This window comes from Myzus persicae, unplaced genomic scaffold, assembly GCF_001856785.1.
Source record: "Myzus persicae strain clone G006 unplaced genomic scaffold, MPER_G0061.0, whole genome shotgun sequence".
In the NCBI taxonomy this organism is placed as follows: domain Eukaryota; kingdom Metazoa; phylum Arthropoda; class Insecta; order Hemiptera; family Aphididae; genus Myzus; species Myzus persicae.
Genome location: NW_019102192.1, coordinates 198,939 through 220,671, shown reverse-complemented (window position 1 = coordinate 220,671; position 21,733 = coordinate 198,939). Strand labels below are relative to the sequence as shown.

General features: G+C 27.3%; 1 protein-coding gene across 6 annotated transcripts in view; it reads left to right on the top strand.

Moving 5' to 3' along the window:
- The window catches only part of LOC111031502 (neurobeachin), a 228,408-nt gene that overhangs the window by 67,188 nt on the left and 139,487 nt on the right, over window positions 1–21,733 (top strand). For all 6 annotated transcript variants that reach the window (XM_022311477.1, XM_022311476.1, XM_022311478.1 and 3 more), the window contains one exon: window positions 10,196–10,300. In XM_022311477.1, coding sequence (XP_022167169.1) covers window positions 10,196–10,300 — 105 coding nt within the window. The remainder of the gene's footprint in view (window positions 1–10,195; window positions 10,301–21,733) is intronic.

The following is a 21,733-nucleotide window of genomic DNA, read 5'->3' as shown; positions in this document are numbered from 1 at the left end:
GTTATTCTGTTTTAATTAATTTTTTTTCATGTTTTTCCTGTCATTTATAACCATATGATGGTTTTCATTTCATTTTTCTAGTTGGTTTGAAAAGTGGTAAATTATTTTTAATTTTCAGAACAGTGAATAGTGATATATTGCTTGGATGAAAATTTGCATTATATTGTTTATCTACGAAATAACGTATTAGTTATTAATGCAGCTATTCAATGTCTTAAGAAAATAGTTATCTATTAATGAGTCATTATTTATAATTGGCTATTCAGTTTCATTATTAACTTGTTTAGGTAAAATTACATTATTAATTTTAAATTATTGAATACCACTTTATTTCTCTAAATAAGTTAAGTTCTGCAGTCGCAAAGTAAATATGTTTTATTTAAAAGCAATGTTCATATTATACATAAAGTACAATTTTACCTTTTTTCAAATATTTATTTGAATATTTTTCAAATTAAATATTTCACATGAAATGCATCGTCCTGAAAATGATTTTCCAAACGGTGAATTCGTGTTTTCCTTTTATTTTAGTTTAAGATTTAGACGTCTTTTTTTAATCATTTGTCATTGTCTGATTTCTTATGTGACGTCAATAGTTTCAGGTCATTCGATCCGACGTATGCGTATACTATAAGTTCTTGGAATAATGTATATTTACAGATTTATCTATGTCCGCTAGCTACATTTTTAATTCTTAAAACTTGGTTGAATTTTACAATGTGTTTGCTTCGTATAATTATTCTAAAGAATATATTAATGTCACATACACGGCCAGGTAAGCATATAATATTATACTATCGCATTAAAAAATTTACGACGATGACTTTTGTTTCATTTGGCAAAGTGATTTATTATAATCACTGAACTGGTGAACTGTATTCATTAATATATTATTATAGTATATTGTGTGGTCATACCTATGCGGTATTATTAAAAATTGGATTTTTTCTTTGCAAAAGTTTTGTCCTCCCTTCGTCTTATTGATACGTCGTCCACTATCTCGTGTAAAATGTAAATCTGTAAAAGTGTGTACATACTTACATTTAGTTTGTGTACCTAAGCTTGATACTTAGCCAGGAAATAGTATAAAAATAATATATAATATTGTATACAAAATATTAAAACTGTTGCTGTTTCACTACTTTAGAAAATTGTTTTTTTTTTACTTTTATAGTTTATTATGTTGTTAATTAAATTTAAAAGCCATGGTAATAATAGTAGGGATAAAGCTCAACATGCATAGATGCAAATGCATGTAAAATAAATTGTTACCCATATAATATGTTGTGCCATCGCGTTCCACCAAAAAGTGGCTGATTTGTCAATATTGTGTTTCGACGTTATTGTTTCTACGCATTACGTTTGAAAATAAATTCATACTATTCCTGGGTGAACAAGACATGATCTATACTTGTTTCGGTTTTCAAAAATAAATCCTGCCAAAGTATTATTTCATATATAGGTCTAGTTGCGTTTATCTGGAATCGATTTATAAATTTGTATGGTTGCCACCTTGATTAAAATAATAATATAATAATAGTTAAAGCCTATTAGATTTTTTTTATATCAGTGTTTCCTTAAGTCAAATAACTCGTATATACACATAATATATATTTTTATTCTCTACAATTTTAAACTTAAATTTTCTGTAGCTTTTATAATAAATATTCAGTACCTATATTTATTTAATCTTCAATATGGTATCTCGTAGGTACTACCATGAAATGTTTGGTTAACTTTTTCTGTTTGTTGCAAATTAAATACTCGTATCTCTGTATAGTTATGGATACTTCCTCTCGGCTTAACCATATTGAAATAAAGTGTTTAATATACATTTTATGAGTTTCATTCATTTAAACGTATTTCATTACTTTTATTATGACTTATGCGATCATAATCGATAAAGTAGATTACAAAAGTACGTAAAATCGATGTAAATCTACATTAACTATATGGGCTCAGTCGAATTTTCCAATATTAACTATTTCCAAAGCTTCCATAATTCATATCCTTTCGCTTCATCTCAAAAGCTCCATTCTAAATTTTCAATAATACTCATCGCTCAACTTTAATAATAACCTCTGCCACTAAATTAGCAAAGCTCCGTTATAAGCGGTCTACTAACAAATAGAGTGTGAATTGTGAAAACATTATAGAAAGGGATGCAAAGTATACAAAATAATGTGAGTACCTGAATATTTAAATGTCTTATTGGTTAGGATATAATTAGAATTAACTCCGTCCTTAAAGCTAGCACCACCAAAACCATCTTATCAACCAAATAATTATCATCTAAAAACTGAAACTATTCCAAGAAGTCCCAAAAGAAAGCTACATAGACAGTGGTGTGGTGACCGGTTACCTAAAAATAAGATCATTATTTGTGAATTGTTTGGATCTGTAACAAATTGTTTACTAAAAAATGTTATTTAAAAAAACATTATGTTCAGTCGTTCTAACCTTTGATTAACAGACTTACTATATTATATGAATTATCACATCTATAAATGCACTTTTGTAACATATGTATTTATATTGATGGCTATTTAATTTTATAATGATTTATGAATACTTTTAATTCAAATATTTTTAGTTTCGGTCATAAATTGTGTGTATAATGTATTGGTGCATATTTGCCTTTTTTTTTTAAATTTGAAAGTTGCGTTTTAAGAATTGCGTTTTAATAATACTCATATACATAAAATGAAATTGGAATTCTATAGGCTTGGTCCAAATAAATGGGAGACAAATAACCACTGCACTTCGAATAACATATTTCTGACATTGATTTTTGGTTTTCATTTATATTTTCTCTTCACCCCATCTTAATCAAGCCACCCGCCGGAAAACAATAGCTAAAAAAAACTAGTCCATACTAATTAAAATTGGAATGTCAAGAGTCGCAGAAAACATTCAGTTAGTATTCTGCCGTCCTCGCTGCCACTCTCGGTTGAGTAGAGCTTGATAAAAGGGTACTGGACTGTAAAAAATACCCTACCAAATTGCGTCAGAGCTCTATTTTTATTTATATTTTTCATTATAATGCCACCACTTGTGACTGTGATGCTGTTGGCGTTACATAAAAAAAATTGTTTAAAAATGTTTCAATTACCTCTTCATATGTACTTATATATATATTTTAAATTAAACAAAAATCTATATGTGAGTTCCTACTGCAAAATGTCATATCGCCTCTTTGTCATATAATATTATAAAATTCATTTAAGTCAATGATTTTTTTTAATCAAAACCCTGTTCGCTCGTATGTAATTTAAATATATCTGATGTCACGGCTTGTACATTTTAGTTTATCTGTTGCTAAAACCCAATCATCATCATCAGACATATCAACTCTAAGTACTAACTGCAGATGATATAATTAACTGGCCAATGAATAATGTTTCATTTGAAACTCAAGTCGCTCTTATCTTGTATACCTACTTATTCCTTGACCATTAATTGCAGGTTACGCTGGGCTTATATTACAACGCGAAGTTTCGCTTTGGTAAAATGAAGTAATTTAAGATATTTGGCTTCATTTTCAGAGTTTATACTATAATCATGGGCGTCTTATTAAAATATGCGATAGTGATAAAATAATTATTAATTACTGGACGAAATCATTGACAGTTACTTTGAGATAATATTATGACGATGATATCGTATATAATTTGACGTATTTTGTAATAATACATATATAATAAAAAAAGAAAATTACCAAGAACCGACAGCTTTTTCATCGTACCTAAAGAAAAAGTAGGTTCTAGGTTAAATATATATTTTTTTCTTAGTTTATTCATTTCATCGGCCAATATTTATTATAATAAGCTCGTCAAGCCTGAAAAATACATTTATTTTTTGCTTATCATTATTATTATTTTCGTGTTATGCAATATTTCCACGCGACCGACGCACACTCTGAATATTGTTTTGTGGATTTTCCGGCCATCTATACACCTACGTGCATCGATAAAAGAGAGAGTACGCTCGCATTAACCAACGTGCCACTTCACACGAATTACTACCAATACCTTAATGAACGTTCATTGTGCTCATCGTATACACGCCCGACGGTATCTGATGACAAAGCCAATCAACGTGCGATTCATTCGCACTAGTTGTTTTCTATACGATCGTCGTGTACATATTGCACCCCGCTTCTCCCGGTGTAGGTCAAATATTACGTATGGCCACCGTCGTCCTTTGAACATTTCACCTCGCGCGTTAACTGCTGCAGGCCGAAAGTTAGTATACTATTAATATGTAAAGGCATTACCGCTACATAATATAATAATATATGCGTATAATATATTGGGCTGTGCATTTTGACGTATCGCCGAAGATTGTGAATTCGGCAGAACGTGCCAAAATATATTCCTTTGCGGAGCTGTGCAGTGGGCAGCGTACGGTTATTATTCGTTCGAAATGTAATAATTTATTCGTTCCAGAAAAACGGGAAAATATTAAATAATCTTCGAAGAAGTTACAAAAAAAAAAAACGTATATTATAGACGTATGCCATTAAAAGTACTTACAATAACGGTTAAAAAAATCGTGTCTTGCATAAATCATGTTTATAAGATGGTGTATATTCGTACGCTCTTGCATAAATCGAATACTGACTTCGTGCATGGCTCTTTCCATAATTTCTCTGGGAATTCCTGCTTATGTTAACTATTTTTTGAATGTTTATTTTCAACTCGTCAATAACTGTTATAATACGCCCATACCGTACCTACACTCTATTTTTGAGATAGTCCCACAAGGAAAGATTGCACATCGTTAAGTTAGGTGATCTTGAAGGGAACCAACTAATGGTCATATCATCTTACGGATATTAATCCCAGGGTTAGGTTTTTAATGTCGAAAAAAAAATACGTAATAATCATAATCTTTAAGTCCATACAATGAAGAGCCGTAACAATGAGAGGTTATCCGTATCACAATATACCTTTTATTGACCTTTTCCACTTTTCTAGATTAAATATTCAAGTATTCGGGATATTATACATGTACCTCAATAGGTACGCAATCGACTTACAATTACTCTCATTGTTTGTATGTTAGATTCCGAGGGGAGCGATGCATGTATTGATTTTACAATAGAATGTTATTTTTTTTGTGTCTGTAGATACTATATTTAGTACAAACCATGCTATGATCATACAATTTTGATGGAGGTCTATAGCATAAAATTGGAACTTGCCTGTAATTTTGGGAGTTTAATATTGAAAATTCTCAGCACTTTTTAAAACAGTTTGAAAATGTCTAAAAAATATAAGAATATTAATTTAAAAAAATTGTAGTATTACCTATTATTAAAATGATTGTTTGGTTACTTTGCAGGTTACCAAATAGTTAGAGATTCCTCGCTATTAATCTACTATATTAAATACTATTTTATTGTATACAATTATTTATAATTGAATTAAAATTTAACTCATTCATTACAGTTCCTACAACATTGCTTCCTTCTAATTGCCACCAATGGCAAGGAAGGTACACTCTACTCCAACTGTACAGCAGGCCGATAATCTACTTTCCCTCATTTATGTATGTTTTTCCAAAGATATTATAAGTTTGTTTTTTATTAATAAATCGTATATCTGTATAATAATTATATAACAGAAAAAATTATCGGAGAAAAACTTGAGAAGGAAATTCCAGCGACAGAATATTATTAACTTCATACCTTAAAAATACAGTGTATACGACGGTATACCTACTATTTTATATAAAGTGATTTAAAAAACAAAAACGAAGAAAACTGGATTTTTTAATTTTATAAATAAGCAACTAAAGAAATTCCTGCAATGAGGACTATGAAATTATATTTTTCAAAGGTTAACAATTTTGTATAAGGAATTCAGAAACTATCATAAATTGAATATGCATTTTATGTAACATTTTAAATAAATTATTAAAGTCTTCGTGGTAATAAATATGATCACATGGGAATTGTATTAACCTCGGAACTTATTTATGTAATAAAAATTCTAACGAATTGGATCTAACTTTAAGTTAGTACCTTCTAACAATCTTACTAGTTACTACGGAGTATTTTTTTTTTCGTAAATTAAGTAATCGATTGAATTACGTAACGGAAAGGTTCGTCCGTAGACCATATTTAATTATTTACCTATGTATTATGTAAACAATATTGTATTCATATATAGGATTATCGGCTTATATAACATAAAATATCGATAATTTATCGTATTGCTGTTTTGGGATACATGTTAATAATTCAATTGGGTCATAACCATAAATGTATTTTTGGTTAAATCCTTTTAAATGATGAGACTTGCATAATAAATTACTGTTTTATATAAATTAAGTCTGAATAATTTTTTGATTAAAACATTTTTAGATTCTGAGAGGAGCGATATGAACATATTGGTTTTACAATGGTGTATTTTATTTATTTTATTTTTGTGTCTGTCATCATCACCTTTGGATTAGAAAAAATATGTCATTCTTCAACGTCGGTGGTGGTGTCTGACAGAAAGGTATTTTCTGTCAAAAGTAAAAAATTCACTGCACTTCCTTAATATTCGGGAAAACTTAAAAAAAAAAAATTACTTATAAACTGGAATATGGAATATTTATCTATTTTTTGGCAAGTTTGATTTCGTTTTATTTAATTGTAATAAATGGCAAAGGTAGACATTTAAATTTTCACCAAATGTTTATAACAAAATTCTACGTATTTATTCTGGACATAATTTTTAAAATATATCGAATGTTTTTCAGCTATACAGAGGCCATTGTATTTTTTTTTTACTAACGTTGATAACAATTTTTAACTATGATCAAAATGTTGAACATTCAATTCAAGATCCTAAAAAAATGTTCTTATAGAAATGTATTCTTTGAGACTTGAAATGTTTTGTCCTAACGTTTATTATTATTTATTATATTATTATTAATTTTATGTAATTGAAAGTTAAGGTTTTAAATAACAGTGCACACTATAACCTATTTCTAATCGATTAAAAAAAAATAGAAAGTAAAAAATAGCTCGCCGCTCAGAATAGTTTTTAGTGTACGATATGATACCTACTATTAATAAATTAAAATTTTACATGTCCGCTTTAGTGACTTACTCAATAATGAGGTACTTACTACTATACAGCATATCGAGTTCTTCGGCTTTTAAGTTTCGTATCCGTTAAATTTTTAGTATTGTTGGAACGTGCTTTTCTCTAGGTATTCCAATTGTTATATTCCCTGACCTTTTAAGCAATTTACTTGTTTGTTAACTCCTATGTAACTCGTTAAATAAGTTATCCATTCACATTCAAGTCTAATACCAATTGTCAGTGGTCAAAAATATCTTGTGAAAATAATAGGATTATTAAAATTATCATTGAAAAGTATGATTCAGTGTGACCAGTCTGTGATCCGATTGATTCAATGCAGTTATAAGTGTATTGATTTTATACTTAATGTAAATTAATAATAATATCAAATTCAATTTTTAAATCTGGCAATTGTTTAGAGTAACGAAAAAAATTGAGCACGATCTATTCCGTAATGTACAACGTACTATTTCAACAAATAAATGTCATATAACATTATCTTAAGATTGTTGAAGTTGCATTGCAGTTTGCATATTAATTTTAAGTCCTTGCTCGCATCGTTTAATTACAATTGTGTAGCTTATCTAAATAATCCAAACACAACATTCATAGTTGCATACCATATTATGTTAGTTTTTAATGAATTAATTCAATATGCGTTAGACTACTGAATACTGATTATGATAATCCATTATTTTTATACATCCTTACTGCAATGCACTGTGATGCATGTTGAATTGAGGATCTTAAAGGTGAAACTGACTCATCGGTTAATCGTAAATACTATAACTACTCGTACAACCGTCTTAGGGATGCGATGAAATTATATGATCACAATTATTAGTATAATCAGTATCATTTATTTTTTTTTGGAAATTATCAGTCCAGTATTATTTTTACTTGTTAATTAGTTTGTCGCTGATTTTATTTTTAACTCTTGCTTTCTCCCTTTGTGTCCATGTACTGGTTGGTATATTATTTTGCGTTTTTTAGAAAATAGCTTTTCCTACCGAATCTTATCAGGACTAACTAACTTTCTTTTAACTAATGTCAAATATACATTACCTCGTTTATATAGTCGTATACAGAGTGATGATTTTACTATTTGCTAACAAGTTACGACTGCAGGTCGTCATTTAAAAAAAAATTAAGACACTCAAGTACCTACTTAATCAATCAATATATGAAAACAATTTGAATGTATGGTATGAACCAACACCCATTATATGATTCTATAATCATTGAAAATGAAAAACCAGAGAATAGGATAATGATAATATAATATAATCATTACATATTTTAATTAATATTGGAATACATTAACATTTTAATTTATCAAATATGAAATTTATTTTGCTGAAAAAATATTATTTTTTGTTAGATAAAGAAACTTTTTATTTTAAATTTAATATTCGGATTTTGATGGGTAATTCACTAACTGTTGGATAAGTTTAAAACTTTTTCACGATGCTTTGAACTCTAGAATGTGTGTAATGAATTCAGTCATGGTTACATCAGTCGCAGTTGAATGAAAATTAGCCCAAAATCAATATATACAGTTTCCAGCCGAATCGTAAAATGTTTAAGTTTATTAGAATTGAAAATAGGTTTTTGTAATGCGTATATATGTCTATTGCATACTCCTTCGCTATCTGTTAAATTAACTGCCACCAACTTTTTGAAACTATAAAGATATACACACTATATTGCTATAGTGAATTTAATTAAATAGTATTTGTTGAGATAACTTTCAAACTCTTCGAATTACTAATTTCCATCGTTACGTAAATAATGCTTTGATTGTAAACACCGTTTATATTATACTAATAATATTGATTATTGATGATGTTTTATTCATATAATTTATAAATTCCAATTTGATATTTTATTACATTGGATTTTTTTTTATATACATAACTATATTGTTTGTATTATAAGTATCTATATTTCCGGCTACTGATCGTTTATCTGAATAAATATATGCATAAGTATATAAGTATACAATTCCTTTGAAAATCTTTAGTGTCAAATACAGAAAATAACAGACAACATGAATACTATAATTAATGTACTAATTAATCTTGTAAATAATAATAAAATAGCACTTAATATCAATTTATATATTATTAAACTTTTGGTATGTAGTATACGAATTAAAATTTCTTTATATTTTTTTTTCTAAGTATATAAAAATAAGGTGTTTGCTGGTTAATATAACAATTATGTTTCAATGCATATTACATATACTACCTATGTTGTATTTAATATGTTTGACCATTGAGTTAATATGTTGTATACCTATACATTCACGATACACACTATCATAGGTAATTAAGAATTATTATCCTGTCTAGATATGTAACACGTTTGGTCATTAATCAAAATTAGGATTTATGCTATGTGCAGGTTGAATTATTATTATTAAACTGTTCTAGATGAATTTTCGTATATTATTATTATTATTATTTATTATAATGATGATATTATTTGACATTTAGTGGTTAATAAAGTTTCTAGTTATTGAGTTATTCCGTACGTTATCATAATTTTTAGTTACTACCAACAAATAATTTATGTAAAATCCATATGAGGGTTTCTCAAAAAAAAATAATCCATATATCTTTTAAAATACATTATACCTACTACCTATATAACTTTACATATTGTTGAATTTATCAGTTTAATTATGTTAATCTGTTGAAAATGTTTTATGTTAAAGTATATTATGTCAAATTTAAAAAAAAGTTTAACAATTGTTAATATACTTTTAATCTCAAAACTTTTATTACGCTTGGTAAAACTACACTGTTTTAAATTTGAAAATATACGGGTTGAACAACTGTTTATTGTAATAAACTAATGTTCGTTTGTATTTTATATAATACTACCGAACATAAAAAAATAAACATGACATAACTTGTATTATTTCAATCGATTTCTCAGTAGGTATACTTCGCCCTCTGTAAATATTTAATTAACTTTTTTTATGCTGACGATGCTATTTCTAAAAGACTGGAAAATTACCTCGACGTCACACCTCTATATCTTGTCTTCTTTCTATCTGTGCAAATGTATTCAAAACTAACCGAGAGTATGATTTAATTTTGTTACAGTTGGTTGGCGGCGAATTCGACATGGAATTAAACTTTATCATACAAGACGCGCAAAACATCCGACATATGTTAGAACTTTTAGACCATTGTCCTCCGAACTTACAGGTAAGTTTAGTGATTTCCTTTATTCCTCTAGGTTTTGTAAGTTTTCTGTTCATGATGTTTGATTGTGTATAGAATATTTATTGTAAACATATAGAAAAAAAATCGATGTATATTTATATATATACGTTTTTGTATGATGTTAGTATCTTTGGATTTAAAGTTTTCTTCCACAAGATACATTTAAGGTATGAAAATTATGTTATAAACATTGTGGACCTATTTAATAAGTACAATTTTAAATTAAATAACATTTACTTTTTGTATTATAATCAACAATTCCCAGTTAGGATAGTGAAAATATTTTAGTACCCAGGTAATATAAATACAATTTATGTTTATTTGATTCTTCAATATTGTTTCGGACTTTTAATGATTGCGTCACTGACAAACCTCCATCGTTACGAATAAGATGAAATTGATTGTTCGCTTTATATATATATATATAATATATTGTACCTATTATGTTTAACATTAAGTGCAAACGACGATTTATCACCATGTTTTATTTATTTAATAATTGTAGTGTAAATTTGTACACTGCTTTTTTACCGAAAATTTATTTATTTTGCTTAACGTGGACGATATATAATGCTAAATTATTTTTGATGATAAAGGTACAATTACATAATCGCATAATGTTTTATAAATCATATTGATACGTTTATTTCAAAATTATACTAAACATTGAAATTGAAAATGTTAAATGTTTTGTTTTTTTAAATTAGGTATACTATTATACAAGTTTATTGTAGAATCGTTTTTTTTCGACTACCGTATAACGAATATTGTTAAGTATTTTTAGTACTTGAAATTCTCACTGATTAATCACAATAAATTAATAAATCACTTAGAATTCGGACATAAATAATCGCTTTTAGAAATTGTTTACTACTCTAACCGTGGGAAACGCACGTGTTAGTATCCAATATGAGCTTTTAAAAATCTACTAGTCTGTGATTCAGTGAGTAGCTTTCTGTGTATTTGAATTTTTCGTTTCAACATTAATCTCATACAATATTTTACAATGTTTGAATTGTGATGTATTTTAGAAGAAATGAAAACGCACAAAAATGTGTCACCCCCATCACATTCAATAAATTGATTTTTCCATAAATTTACAATATTTAACTGGCTATTCTTTCAAATTCGTCAGAAAAATAATTTGGCTTCAGGTATTCGTGTAGCTTCTACAGTTAGTTTGAATGATACGGCTTGTTATAATACCTTAAATTACTGCTATTTCATTATCTTCAATTTAATTTCATCATAGAATCACTGCACCTTGTCTGATACCACTATTACAGTTTAATTTTCCCAAAAATATCAATTTTTGTATCAATGATGTCTTGAGTGTGCCCACATTACAATGTATCTTTTGACCTTGATGGTCTACCAGGTGTTTTCTTGTTTAACATTAGGCTAGTGATCCCTCTTTAGATATCTGTAATGTGTCTTATCTCTTATAATTTATCACTCCCAAGTTAAGTAGGTACCTACTTAAATTTACCCTAACAACATATGCATAATATAATAATTTTTCGTACTATACTTACTACTTAGGTTGCCCTAACACCCTATGCATAATATAATAACGTTACCATAGCAACCCTAAAAAACGAATTCATAGACAAATTCCCTCTTAAACATATCTATGATTCATTGTCTTTTCACACAGCTGAAAAAATGTTTTCTTTTTTATATTATTTTATGCATGTTATTGTTAGCTATTGCCATCTATATAAAAAAACAAATTGTCCTATTGTTCGTCATTGACGGTATTATTATTAAAATAAAATGAAATATTGTTCTTACTTTAGACGGTTATTTTCCCTTTTAAAATTAAAATACTGTTCTCAAAAAGATGAACTACTTTTTTTTTACTGCTTGATGTTTATAATCAGGTATTATAAATGATATGATAAGTATAACCTTCTTGTATTGACCTTAAACCTGATATTTATTTGTTATCAATTTAAATAAAAAAACACATAATTTTCATGTTTAATAAGTCAGACCAGATACTGATACTGGATTCATCGTGTTCGTGTCTCGTTTTGTTCACATGATAGCTTTCGTGATAAATATTTTTAATTTTTATGCTGCAAAGTTGTCGCATTACAAATAATGCGATTGAAGCACATGACGCTCACAGCGTATATTAATTTAAAACTAAATAATATGTTAAAATCGGTGGAATTATTGAGATTCTTAAGTATTTTCATTTAAGCGCCACAATAAATCGTCTGAAATATATTGTATGGATTTTCAATTGAATAAGTAGCTTTAATTGTTGTAAATCAAAATTGTTTGTGTTCATCGTAATTATCCACATCTTGTGTTACTATGACATTAGACTAGCGTTGACCACATTATGGTTGTTCGTAGTTTATTAATATATAACATGTCTTTCATTCATCCAAGTGGAAAATACAATTTTCGTTTACCGCCCTCAGATAATATAGAAACACAATCTACTGTACACGAATCACAATGATAAGTTGTATAAACTATAGAACCCTTTTGGTCTACAGTTTGCACTCTGCCGTTGTAAATGTTTATTCTGTCACATGATGTGTAATTTTCGAAGTATTTGCACTTGTTATAGTTGCTGGCTGCCGCTTACTTAAAATACGACATTTTAGTTGATACAGATGCATCTTTGTGCTTATAAACTTATTTAATGTATATTTTAGGTTGCGACGTTACAAAAACAGTATTCTGATTACATACTTTAACATTCAAAATGTGTACAAATTCTAATTTTATAGCCTTTCCATGTTGTTCATGAAATCAAATTCTAATTAAACTTTTGACACTTTTTGTCACTTCAATGATTTTTTCACTTAAAAAGGAAATTTATGTATCACTGTTTGTTAATTTAAAAGGTTTTATTTTTATCGTTCATCCTTAATTTTTAATCATCGATTTAAATAAATTTTTCTTCTATCCTAAATTACATTTTCATAAATATAAATAGTTAAATATAATTAAAGGCAATTAAAATATTACTTGTATAAAGTTGTATAATATTGTACAGTTACAGCATGGATCACAACAAAAAGTATTAGTTACAACAAAAGTATAATAACATGTTTTAATAATTGTACCACAATTGTATTGAATTTATGATATGAGTAACTTAGTTTATTGAAATAGTAATTTTATTTTTAATAGCTGTTTGTCTCTAGCTTTTAAATTCATAGTAAAAATTATTAATATTAGGTTTTTTTTATAAATCTACCTCATTATATTACACCTTTGTAGTTCAAATTAAATAAATGTAAACGTGTTTAACTTACACGGAGTAAGATCTTTGATGTTTGAATTTTAATAACATAAAAGGTTAGTTCTGTATATGACTTATAGATTCTTTCCTTTACATAACTTAAAATAATGTATTATAATATATATTTTCAGTGTTTTATATGATCGTGTTCTCGGAAAAAGCAAAATGTTAACACCATAATATGATGTTTTGTTAACAGCCATAGCAATAATTTTGTTGTTTATTATTACTAGCCAGAAAAAAAAATTATTTAAAACAATTTAACACATTATTTTATAAATTTAACTTTAATATTGTATATTTTTTAAATTGTTCAAAAGCAAAAATGGTTTAATACAAGTTTCAATTTATTGAAAACTGCGTATTTAAATAAAATAAATGATTTCAATTGTAAAATTATATAAATATTGTATTTTTGCTGATTTCGTATTCGTTATTCAGTCTCCTTAAATATAATTTCATTTTAATCGAACTTCTTGATATTTCTAATCATGGAGGTCATTAGATTTCCGATTTATTTAGTATACATGTTTGTGTATTGAGATATAAAAAATGTTATATAGGTATTTTTGATTACTTAAACAATTATTTTCTAAGAAATAGTTTTTCATAATGTTATATTTTTTTAGCTAGCATTATAAAATTGGTGCAATAATAATTTTTTGCTGAATTAAAAATATGAACATATTACAAATATATATACATATATTATATAACATAAAAATACATAATTATTATGCGTAGATATTATAATGCCATTGATATTAAATAGGTATGTTATTCGTTTTTCTTCTAAAAAAGGTGAAGTTATTAAGACATTAAAATAAGTTCTGTGATTCAAATATAAAACCTAAAAGAGACCAATCTAATCAATCTTTTGTGACTTATAACTAGTACGCTAATATTAATGTATTTTAAGATACAATGTAAACCTTTGTAAAATTGTTGCAGTCAATGGCCTTAGACGCCGAGACTTTAAAAAATAATAATAAAAAAAAACCTGAAAGAGTTATTACATAATAATATATAGAAAATGTATGCGACCCATTTGTGGATTTGTGTCATAAACAACGTCTAGGTTTTATTACGTTTAAATTTGCACTTGTTTTGGATTGCAGTTCGTTTTTGAAATAACAATTTCTTTGGTCATTAATCTTGCGTTACGTATAGGTTGTAGCTTGTATTTTTCTGTTCGTATTATATATTTATATAAAATAATAGTAATAAATACGTGTTAAAAGTTTTCCGTACAAAACGAATTTTTCTCTGTATGCTTAGAATGCATGGGCAATATATTGGGTGGTATAATATATTTCTAGTCTTTTCTGGATTTTCTTTCTATTTTCCACTTATTTCCATCTCACCTCTACGCTAGTGAGTTTTCATGGGCTAAAATATCTGTTATTTTGTCCGCAGCAATTTATCGTCCCCCATCCTTTACACGTAATTTATTTCACTTTACCCTCACAAAAATTCACACACGTACATACATGTTATGTAGGTACATTGACCGAATCGATTAACAAGTCTGTGTGCAAATTTAGTTGGTTTAGTTAATTTCCCAGTTGGTTTTGAGCGCCACTAATAACAATAATAGGTACTTGTTTAAGTTTTGCATTTAAATTCTATCTAAGGTATACCGGAATCTAAAATATTTATTTGTGTAATGAAGAAATTATTTTTATTTTTATTTTTAAATTTACTTCTAAAAACTATTTTTAATTTTATACATGTTTGAAATTTTATTGCACATGATATAGTTCACATTAGATCCCAAATGTTTACCTTATATTGCAATTAAAAATATTTTTTTAATTTAATTAAACCAACATCACATTAAATGTTAAATGCATTAAATTATTAAGGAGGTTGCAATCGTATTTTATTTAAACAAAATGATCACAGTTATTTATTATTCAAAGATAAAACCTTTTAAGGCTGGTAAGTTTGCTTTCGGATTTTAAAAATATTTATGAACGCTTCCTTGAATAAAGACGATGTGGTTATTTCAATCATTGCCAATTTCATGGTCAAAGGTTTTAATCATATTATTGCAGTATTTGATAAAACAAAATTGTATGTGGTAATTGAATTTGGTTTTGTGCGAATAGAGTTTGTAGAAATCAAATTGTTTAAATAGGTATTGGAATTTAATTCTTACCATTTTTTTTTTCTCTCCTCCGCTTGAAGTTACTGACATCTTTTGGAACAGACTTCGTGACTGTTCTGCAAAACTACTGTTTCAAAGGCGAGTGACAAACAAAAGTTTTTTGTTCTCACTTCCCCCGTTCTTAATTTAACGTTCGGACTGCTGATTTAAAAGTTGTTTTCCACACAATCAGAGAATACATACGCACAGTAGGTGATGGTATACAATTTCTAATGTAACCTTACACTGGTATTTTTTCCTTTAGAGAATTGTGTAGTGTCTTTTGCGTATGACAAAAAATAATGTCATTAAAAAGTTGTTCACTATAAACTCACAACCTATAGTAATATACTAATATATTTATAATACGAATTAGATGAATTCATTTGCTCCGTGTTTATTGCAATGTCATAAAAATAAATGTTTTTCTAATTAGTCAAGTGCTTGTACGTCATATGTTTGGTATTATAATATTTTATTGATTCGAGTTTTATCCCGTTTATCAGTTGGTCATTAATATCATTATGATTAAATAATTTTGTTGCGCTTCAATGATATTTTTTCATTATCTACAATGACATAAATTAATTTTATGTTTGAATGATTATTTTTAATCCTTTGACTATCAGTTCTCATACAAATTATTAATGTACTTTTTTAAATAAATAATTCATGTGAAAGAGAGTTCATATCTTGATTAAAATACATTGTAATTTGAATATATTAACATTATTCGTATTAATTCGTTTGTAAAAAATAACATAATTATTAGGTACTTATAAAGCCTAAATATGATGGTGCTTGTTTTCTTGTTAATTGCGAGCAATGAATTTAAATAAAGTATATTATCAAGTTGTGTTATTGTAAGTAATGACATGAGTAAAAATTATTACTGTGTCCCAAACGGATGGATTACATTTTTATTTTTTTATAAATACTTACATCATTTTTAATTATTGGCCAAAAAATATAATAAAACCGAATTAAATATTTAGAGACATATTATTCGAGTACGTCGATGTTAGCGAACATCGTTAAGGATGATATAACCGTTAAATACTTATGAATGACTTTATTTTTACTCTGGAAAAATCCTCCGTGGACTTCGGTGGTATAACCACGGAGTATTGAATTGTTCAAAAGTCTGTTAACTGTATGGAGTTGTTGGTCAAAATAAGGTTTATGGCTGTAGGCAATAATACTCACTAGCGCAACGGCCAACGATAATAAATAACGATTGTTGAATCTGTAGTTTAAAAGCAGACGTGAATTACCTACAGCTCACACAAGCGTTCGTTCCCAGGGTATCTCAAATGTCCAGGTCATTTGGTGTATTTACCGTCCCTCAGGACTTTATGTCCTAGCCCTATACGTGTATTTATGTAGCCCTACTTGTCTCTCTGTTTCTTCTGTACAATTTAAAATATGTGTTGCCGATTTGTTTGTGCGTGGTAAATCCAAATTATTCGTCCAGGACACATTTACGTTTAAATGTAAACAAAATAAAAATGTCTGTTTGACTTAGTTTCTGTTGTTATTCCATAACGTATAGGTTACGTAAATTTACTAAACTAGACTGTCATGATTGACATGATGTATTTGTCTATAATTATAACACACTAGCTATTATTCGGTCAATAAATTGTCATCATTTTTCGTCAAACCTGTATCAATTGTGTTGAACAACTATGTTTGATTTCATTTTTGGAACTTCAATTTTTTTAAATTTTAATCTAACTATTATTGTTGTATCTTCAAGTTTCGCTATATTTTGATCGTATACTTTTAAAAATTTTAATTTATGAAAGTTACGATAATTTGGAAGTAACTAGGATAAAAGCAAACGCTTTGAAATTTAAATGTAACAAAAAATGTATTCCACTTATTTAAATAATGTAAATAATAAGTATAGTTACAGATTTTTTCCATGCAATGCGTATTTGTTAAAATTGATCTATTACTTGTCACCGTTGTTTTGTTTTTACCTATATGTTTTTCTTCTTATATTAATTTTGTATAAGGGTACACTTTAGTAAAGTTTAATTGCTTCATATTAATTAACAACTACTAATAGGTATATTACTGATATCATAAAATAATGTATACGAAGTAGACAAAAAATGCTTTTAAATACAAACTTTTATTTTATCTATGAAATTGACCATCTTTCTTGTAATTCTTCTGTATCCGTTTGAAAACAATAATTGACCACTGTTTTTAGAAAATCTTATACACGAAGTGGTTGGAAAAAAATGTTTATGTAGTGCTGAAGTGGTCCAAGCTAAGTGGGCTTTCGAATGGTAGAGAGGAGAGGACTTCGGCCGAAAACCGGTAGACCGGAATGACCGGATGCTTTTGTGACTGAAAGTTTATCGTTTCCTATTTCTATCGTACATTAACAACACCTTTCAGTGTTCACTTTTTCCACATTTATCCTCGCAATCGATATTTTTTTTTATTCTTTTTTCGCTACTAATACCTTTTACTATAGCGCTGTTTATGGAACGAAAAGGTGTATATCGTTCCATTCAAAATGTGGCCCTCCATTATAAAATTGATTTAACTTCCATAATTCCGTAAGCGAAGAAACTTTCCTGTTCTCAATTCATGAAATAAAAAATGATTAGTCGTGGAATAAGTTAAGTTTTTATATAGCCGTTAAACTTAAACGCGTGTAAACCTGCAAGAAACGATATATCACGAAATAATGTCGCTTTGCTGCAGTGCTGGTGGTTCGTATATATTAAAGGTTCCAGACACCCTTCTCGCTTTAGCAAGTCATAAAGCAATATTTTTCTCTGTCTGGCGACAGGTGTAACTTATCTAGACCACGTGTGCATGCGCCTCGTGATTTATTAATTTAATGAAATTAACTGACCCCGTCGACTCGATTTTTTCAGTGTACCCCGGTGTTTTTCATGACTGCAATCAGTGTCGTAATTGAGATTTACTATGAACGACAGTTGCTGGTTTCTACAATGAATACTATCTCTTTTTAATGGTATATTATTGAATTCATAGGTTTTGATAGGCAATGGGCATTCGAATCAGAAAATCATTAAATTAATAACTGTAAATCTACATTTTGACGAATTTGATTTATATTTTCGAAGTACGTTTAAAACTTTTTTAATATATCATAAAGTTCATAAAATGCTGTTTTGAAAAGGTTTAAACCATAGGTTTAGGTTTATAATAATTAATAACCATTGCAGCCTCAAGGTAAATATATTAATATAAACACTTTCAAAATAGTTTTCTTTTCTTTTGGGACATATTTCCTGTCTATGACATCGTAATAGTAGTTTTTAATATAACTGTATTATAACTATTCTCATCAAACATAGCTTATACAAAATTTATAGTTTTATCTATTTTCAATTTGAATATCTTAAATATGGCATATTAATTAATTTATTGGTGGAGCTTGAAATTTCTTGACAAATAATAATTGTGTATTGATGTTTTTGTTAAATTATTCACAGTCAATATAAATATTTGCAATTTATTAATTTTATTAATGAGTTATGACTTATTGTTATTCTGAAATATGTCTATAGTTGGTAAATTAATTATTAGAGTGGTTTTAATTAGAAAATAGTTTCCTTGATTGTTACGTAAACTAAAATTAAACGTTTGTTACTTGTCGTCTTTATTTGTTTACGTTACATAATAATAGTTATAACAATGTTTATTCGTGGAAATAAAAATCAATAAAATACATTAACAGTTAAAGTATCAGTAAACATGGTATATATATTATATATATACAGGAATTACTTATATACACTACATCATTTATAAATAGGTATTAAACATACAAATTCAAAAGTATAAAATATAATTTAATATTATATAACAGTAAAATTAATTTAAGAGAAATTCAAGATAAAATAAATAAGTTGAAATAATAATAGTAATAACTAGGTATAGATAAATCATTTGACGAATAAAAAGTAGTTTTTATTTTTATTCAACATTTCTCGATAATTTTTTTACTCTTTTTGTATTTGTGACAATGCAATTTTGCTTTTATTCATATTCTGAGTGTCTGAACATTATGAAACTATAACTTAAACTATAAATTTGAAAAGACTAGAATTTATTAATATAGTCTTTTCATTTGTGTGTAAAAAATAATTGTCGCATCTCAATATTTGTTTTTTTTTTTTTACTTATTATGTTTCAAAATAAATTTACATTAAAAAAAAGAACCGGTTAGGTTCACTGAATGCCAATAAATGAGCTTTAGTTTAAATACATTATATATTTGATACAGCGTATAAATTTAACGAATCAGAAATTAAATCAGATATGATTTTGTAAAATTTGTATCACATAATTTTTAAAAAATTTTGTATTTAACTAATTATTAATAATTATGCAGCTATGTTATAAAGTTACTGTTTAAAGTTTTAGTTTTGTATTTATTTTTGAAAATTAATCGTGTTTTATTAAAATTAATAATCACATAACAGTGGTCCAATAATCGATTAATCATCATATATGTTAAACAAATATTGCTCAAAATGTAGCCCAATTTCTCAACGTCCTGCTATTTAAGAGCTCTAGAAGTTCATTACAAATAGTGATTTCATGTAAAAATGAAATCAAAAATGTTAGTTTTAAATATTAAATCGTTTGTTTTATGGTCATTATTTTAAATAAGCTATAACTGTTATCACACTCAGAATGAGGAATTCTTTCAGCGTAACTTTTTATTTTAGGTGATATTATCTGTGTGTCAGTTTAAATAAACAGAATCAAGATGTAACTGAACTAATGATGCGTGTAAAGTTTGAACGGTCGTTAAATAATTATTGTGTCTTAATAATCCTTATTCAATCTATTTCTAATATAGTAATATATCTATAATCCATATGAAGATTGCAGCTAATACGTTTCGAGTGAAAAAAAAATATCCAGGCGCTTATAGTGTGTTCTTACTTTTTAAATTGAATTGTTTTAATGTATTGCCAACGGCTGACGTTGTTATTTTATAAGAAAATGAAATAAATTATTAATATTCATAATTAATATTCATCCAATAGCTTACTTACCATCCTCATTACACCATTGTTAAAAGTTATTCTAATTATTCTGTGTAATTGTATCGCTAGTTATTAACGTTTAAAAGTGGAATTGAAATAAACTAACCACATCAGCACTGGATGTAGCGCTGTCAGCTTGTCAATACATAGCAAAAACGTCTTGAAGGTTTTTATAAATTATGAAAGTTCTAAAAATATATATGATCGATTTTAATTGAACTTTGAGTAATGTAAAATATTTTACAGTCACGGAGTCTTATATTTTTACATTTAGTTCAAAGATTGCATAAATTTAAATACGATTTGAGATATTTTAAAGTTTTAAAAATAAAATGGTAATTTTGTTTGATTAATACTTCTAAAGATTTGACCCTTTGCTAAACCATAATAGTCTGCTTATTTTTCGTACACATTTATTTACTGCGAAATTAATATGTAAACATGAACCATCCACGTATCCGTTGAATTTACATTGTTCACTTTATTTCCCGAATTATTTACTCAATTACTGCTACATACTTTCCGTGTATAAATTCACCAGAATTTGCTTATTGCAAGGAACTCTGGATAAAATAGGAATCAGGTATATATAGCAGAACAATAAACAGCCAGTACCTATGTATACAGTAAGTAAAAATATGAAATTGTTCTGCGTATATAACCTATAGACTTAGTCCCGGAGAAGATTCTGTTCACTTAATCTTATTAAAAATTAACATTTCCTGTAACACAAAAATAATTGTTCAGCGCTTTTTGAAACTACAGTTGTGAATTTCACTGAACAAATACTACTGCGGAGCTGTGTCAGAAATCGATTCTATTGGTTGTCATTTCTGCAGTCTCCTCTTAATATAATTTGTTTTACGTGTTATATTATAACATCATAATACGAGTACGTACAATGAACTTTGTTCGGGTATCATTGTACCTATGCACATACAATAATA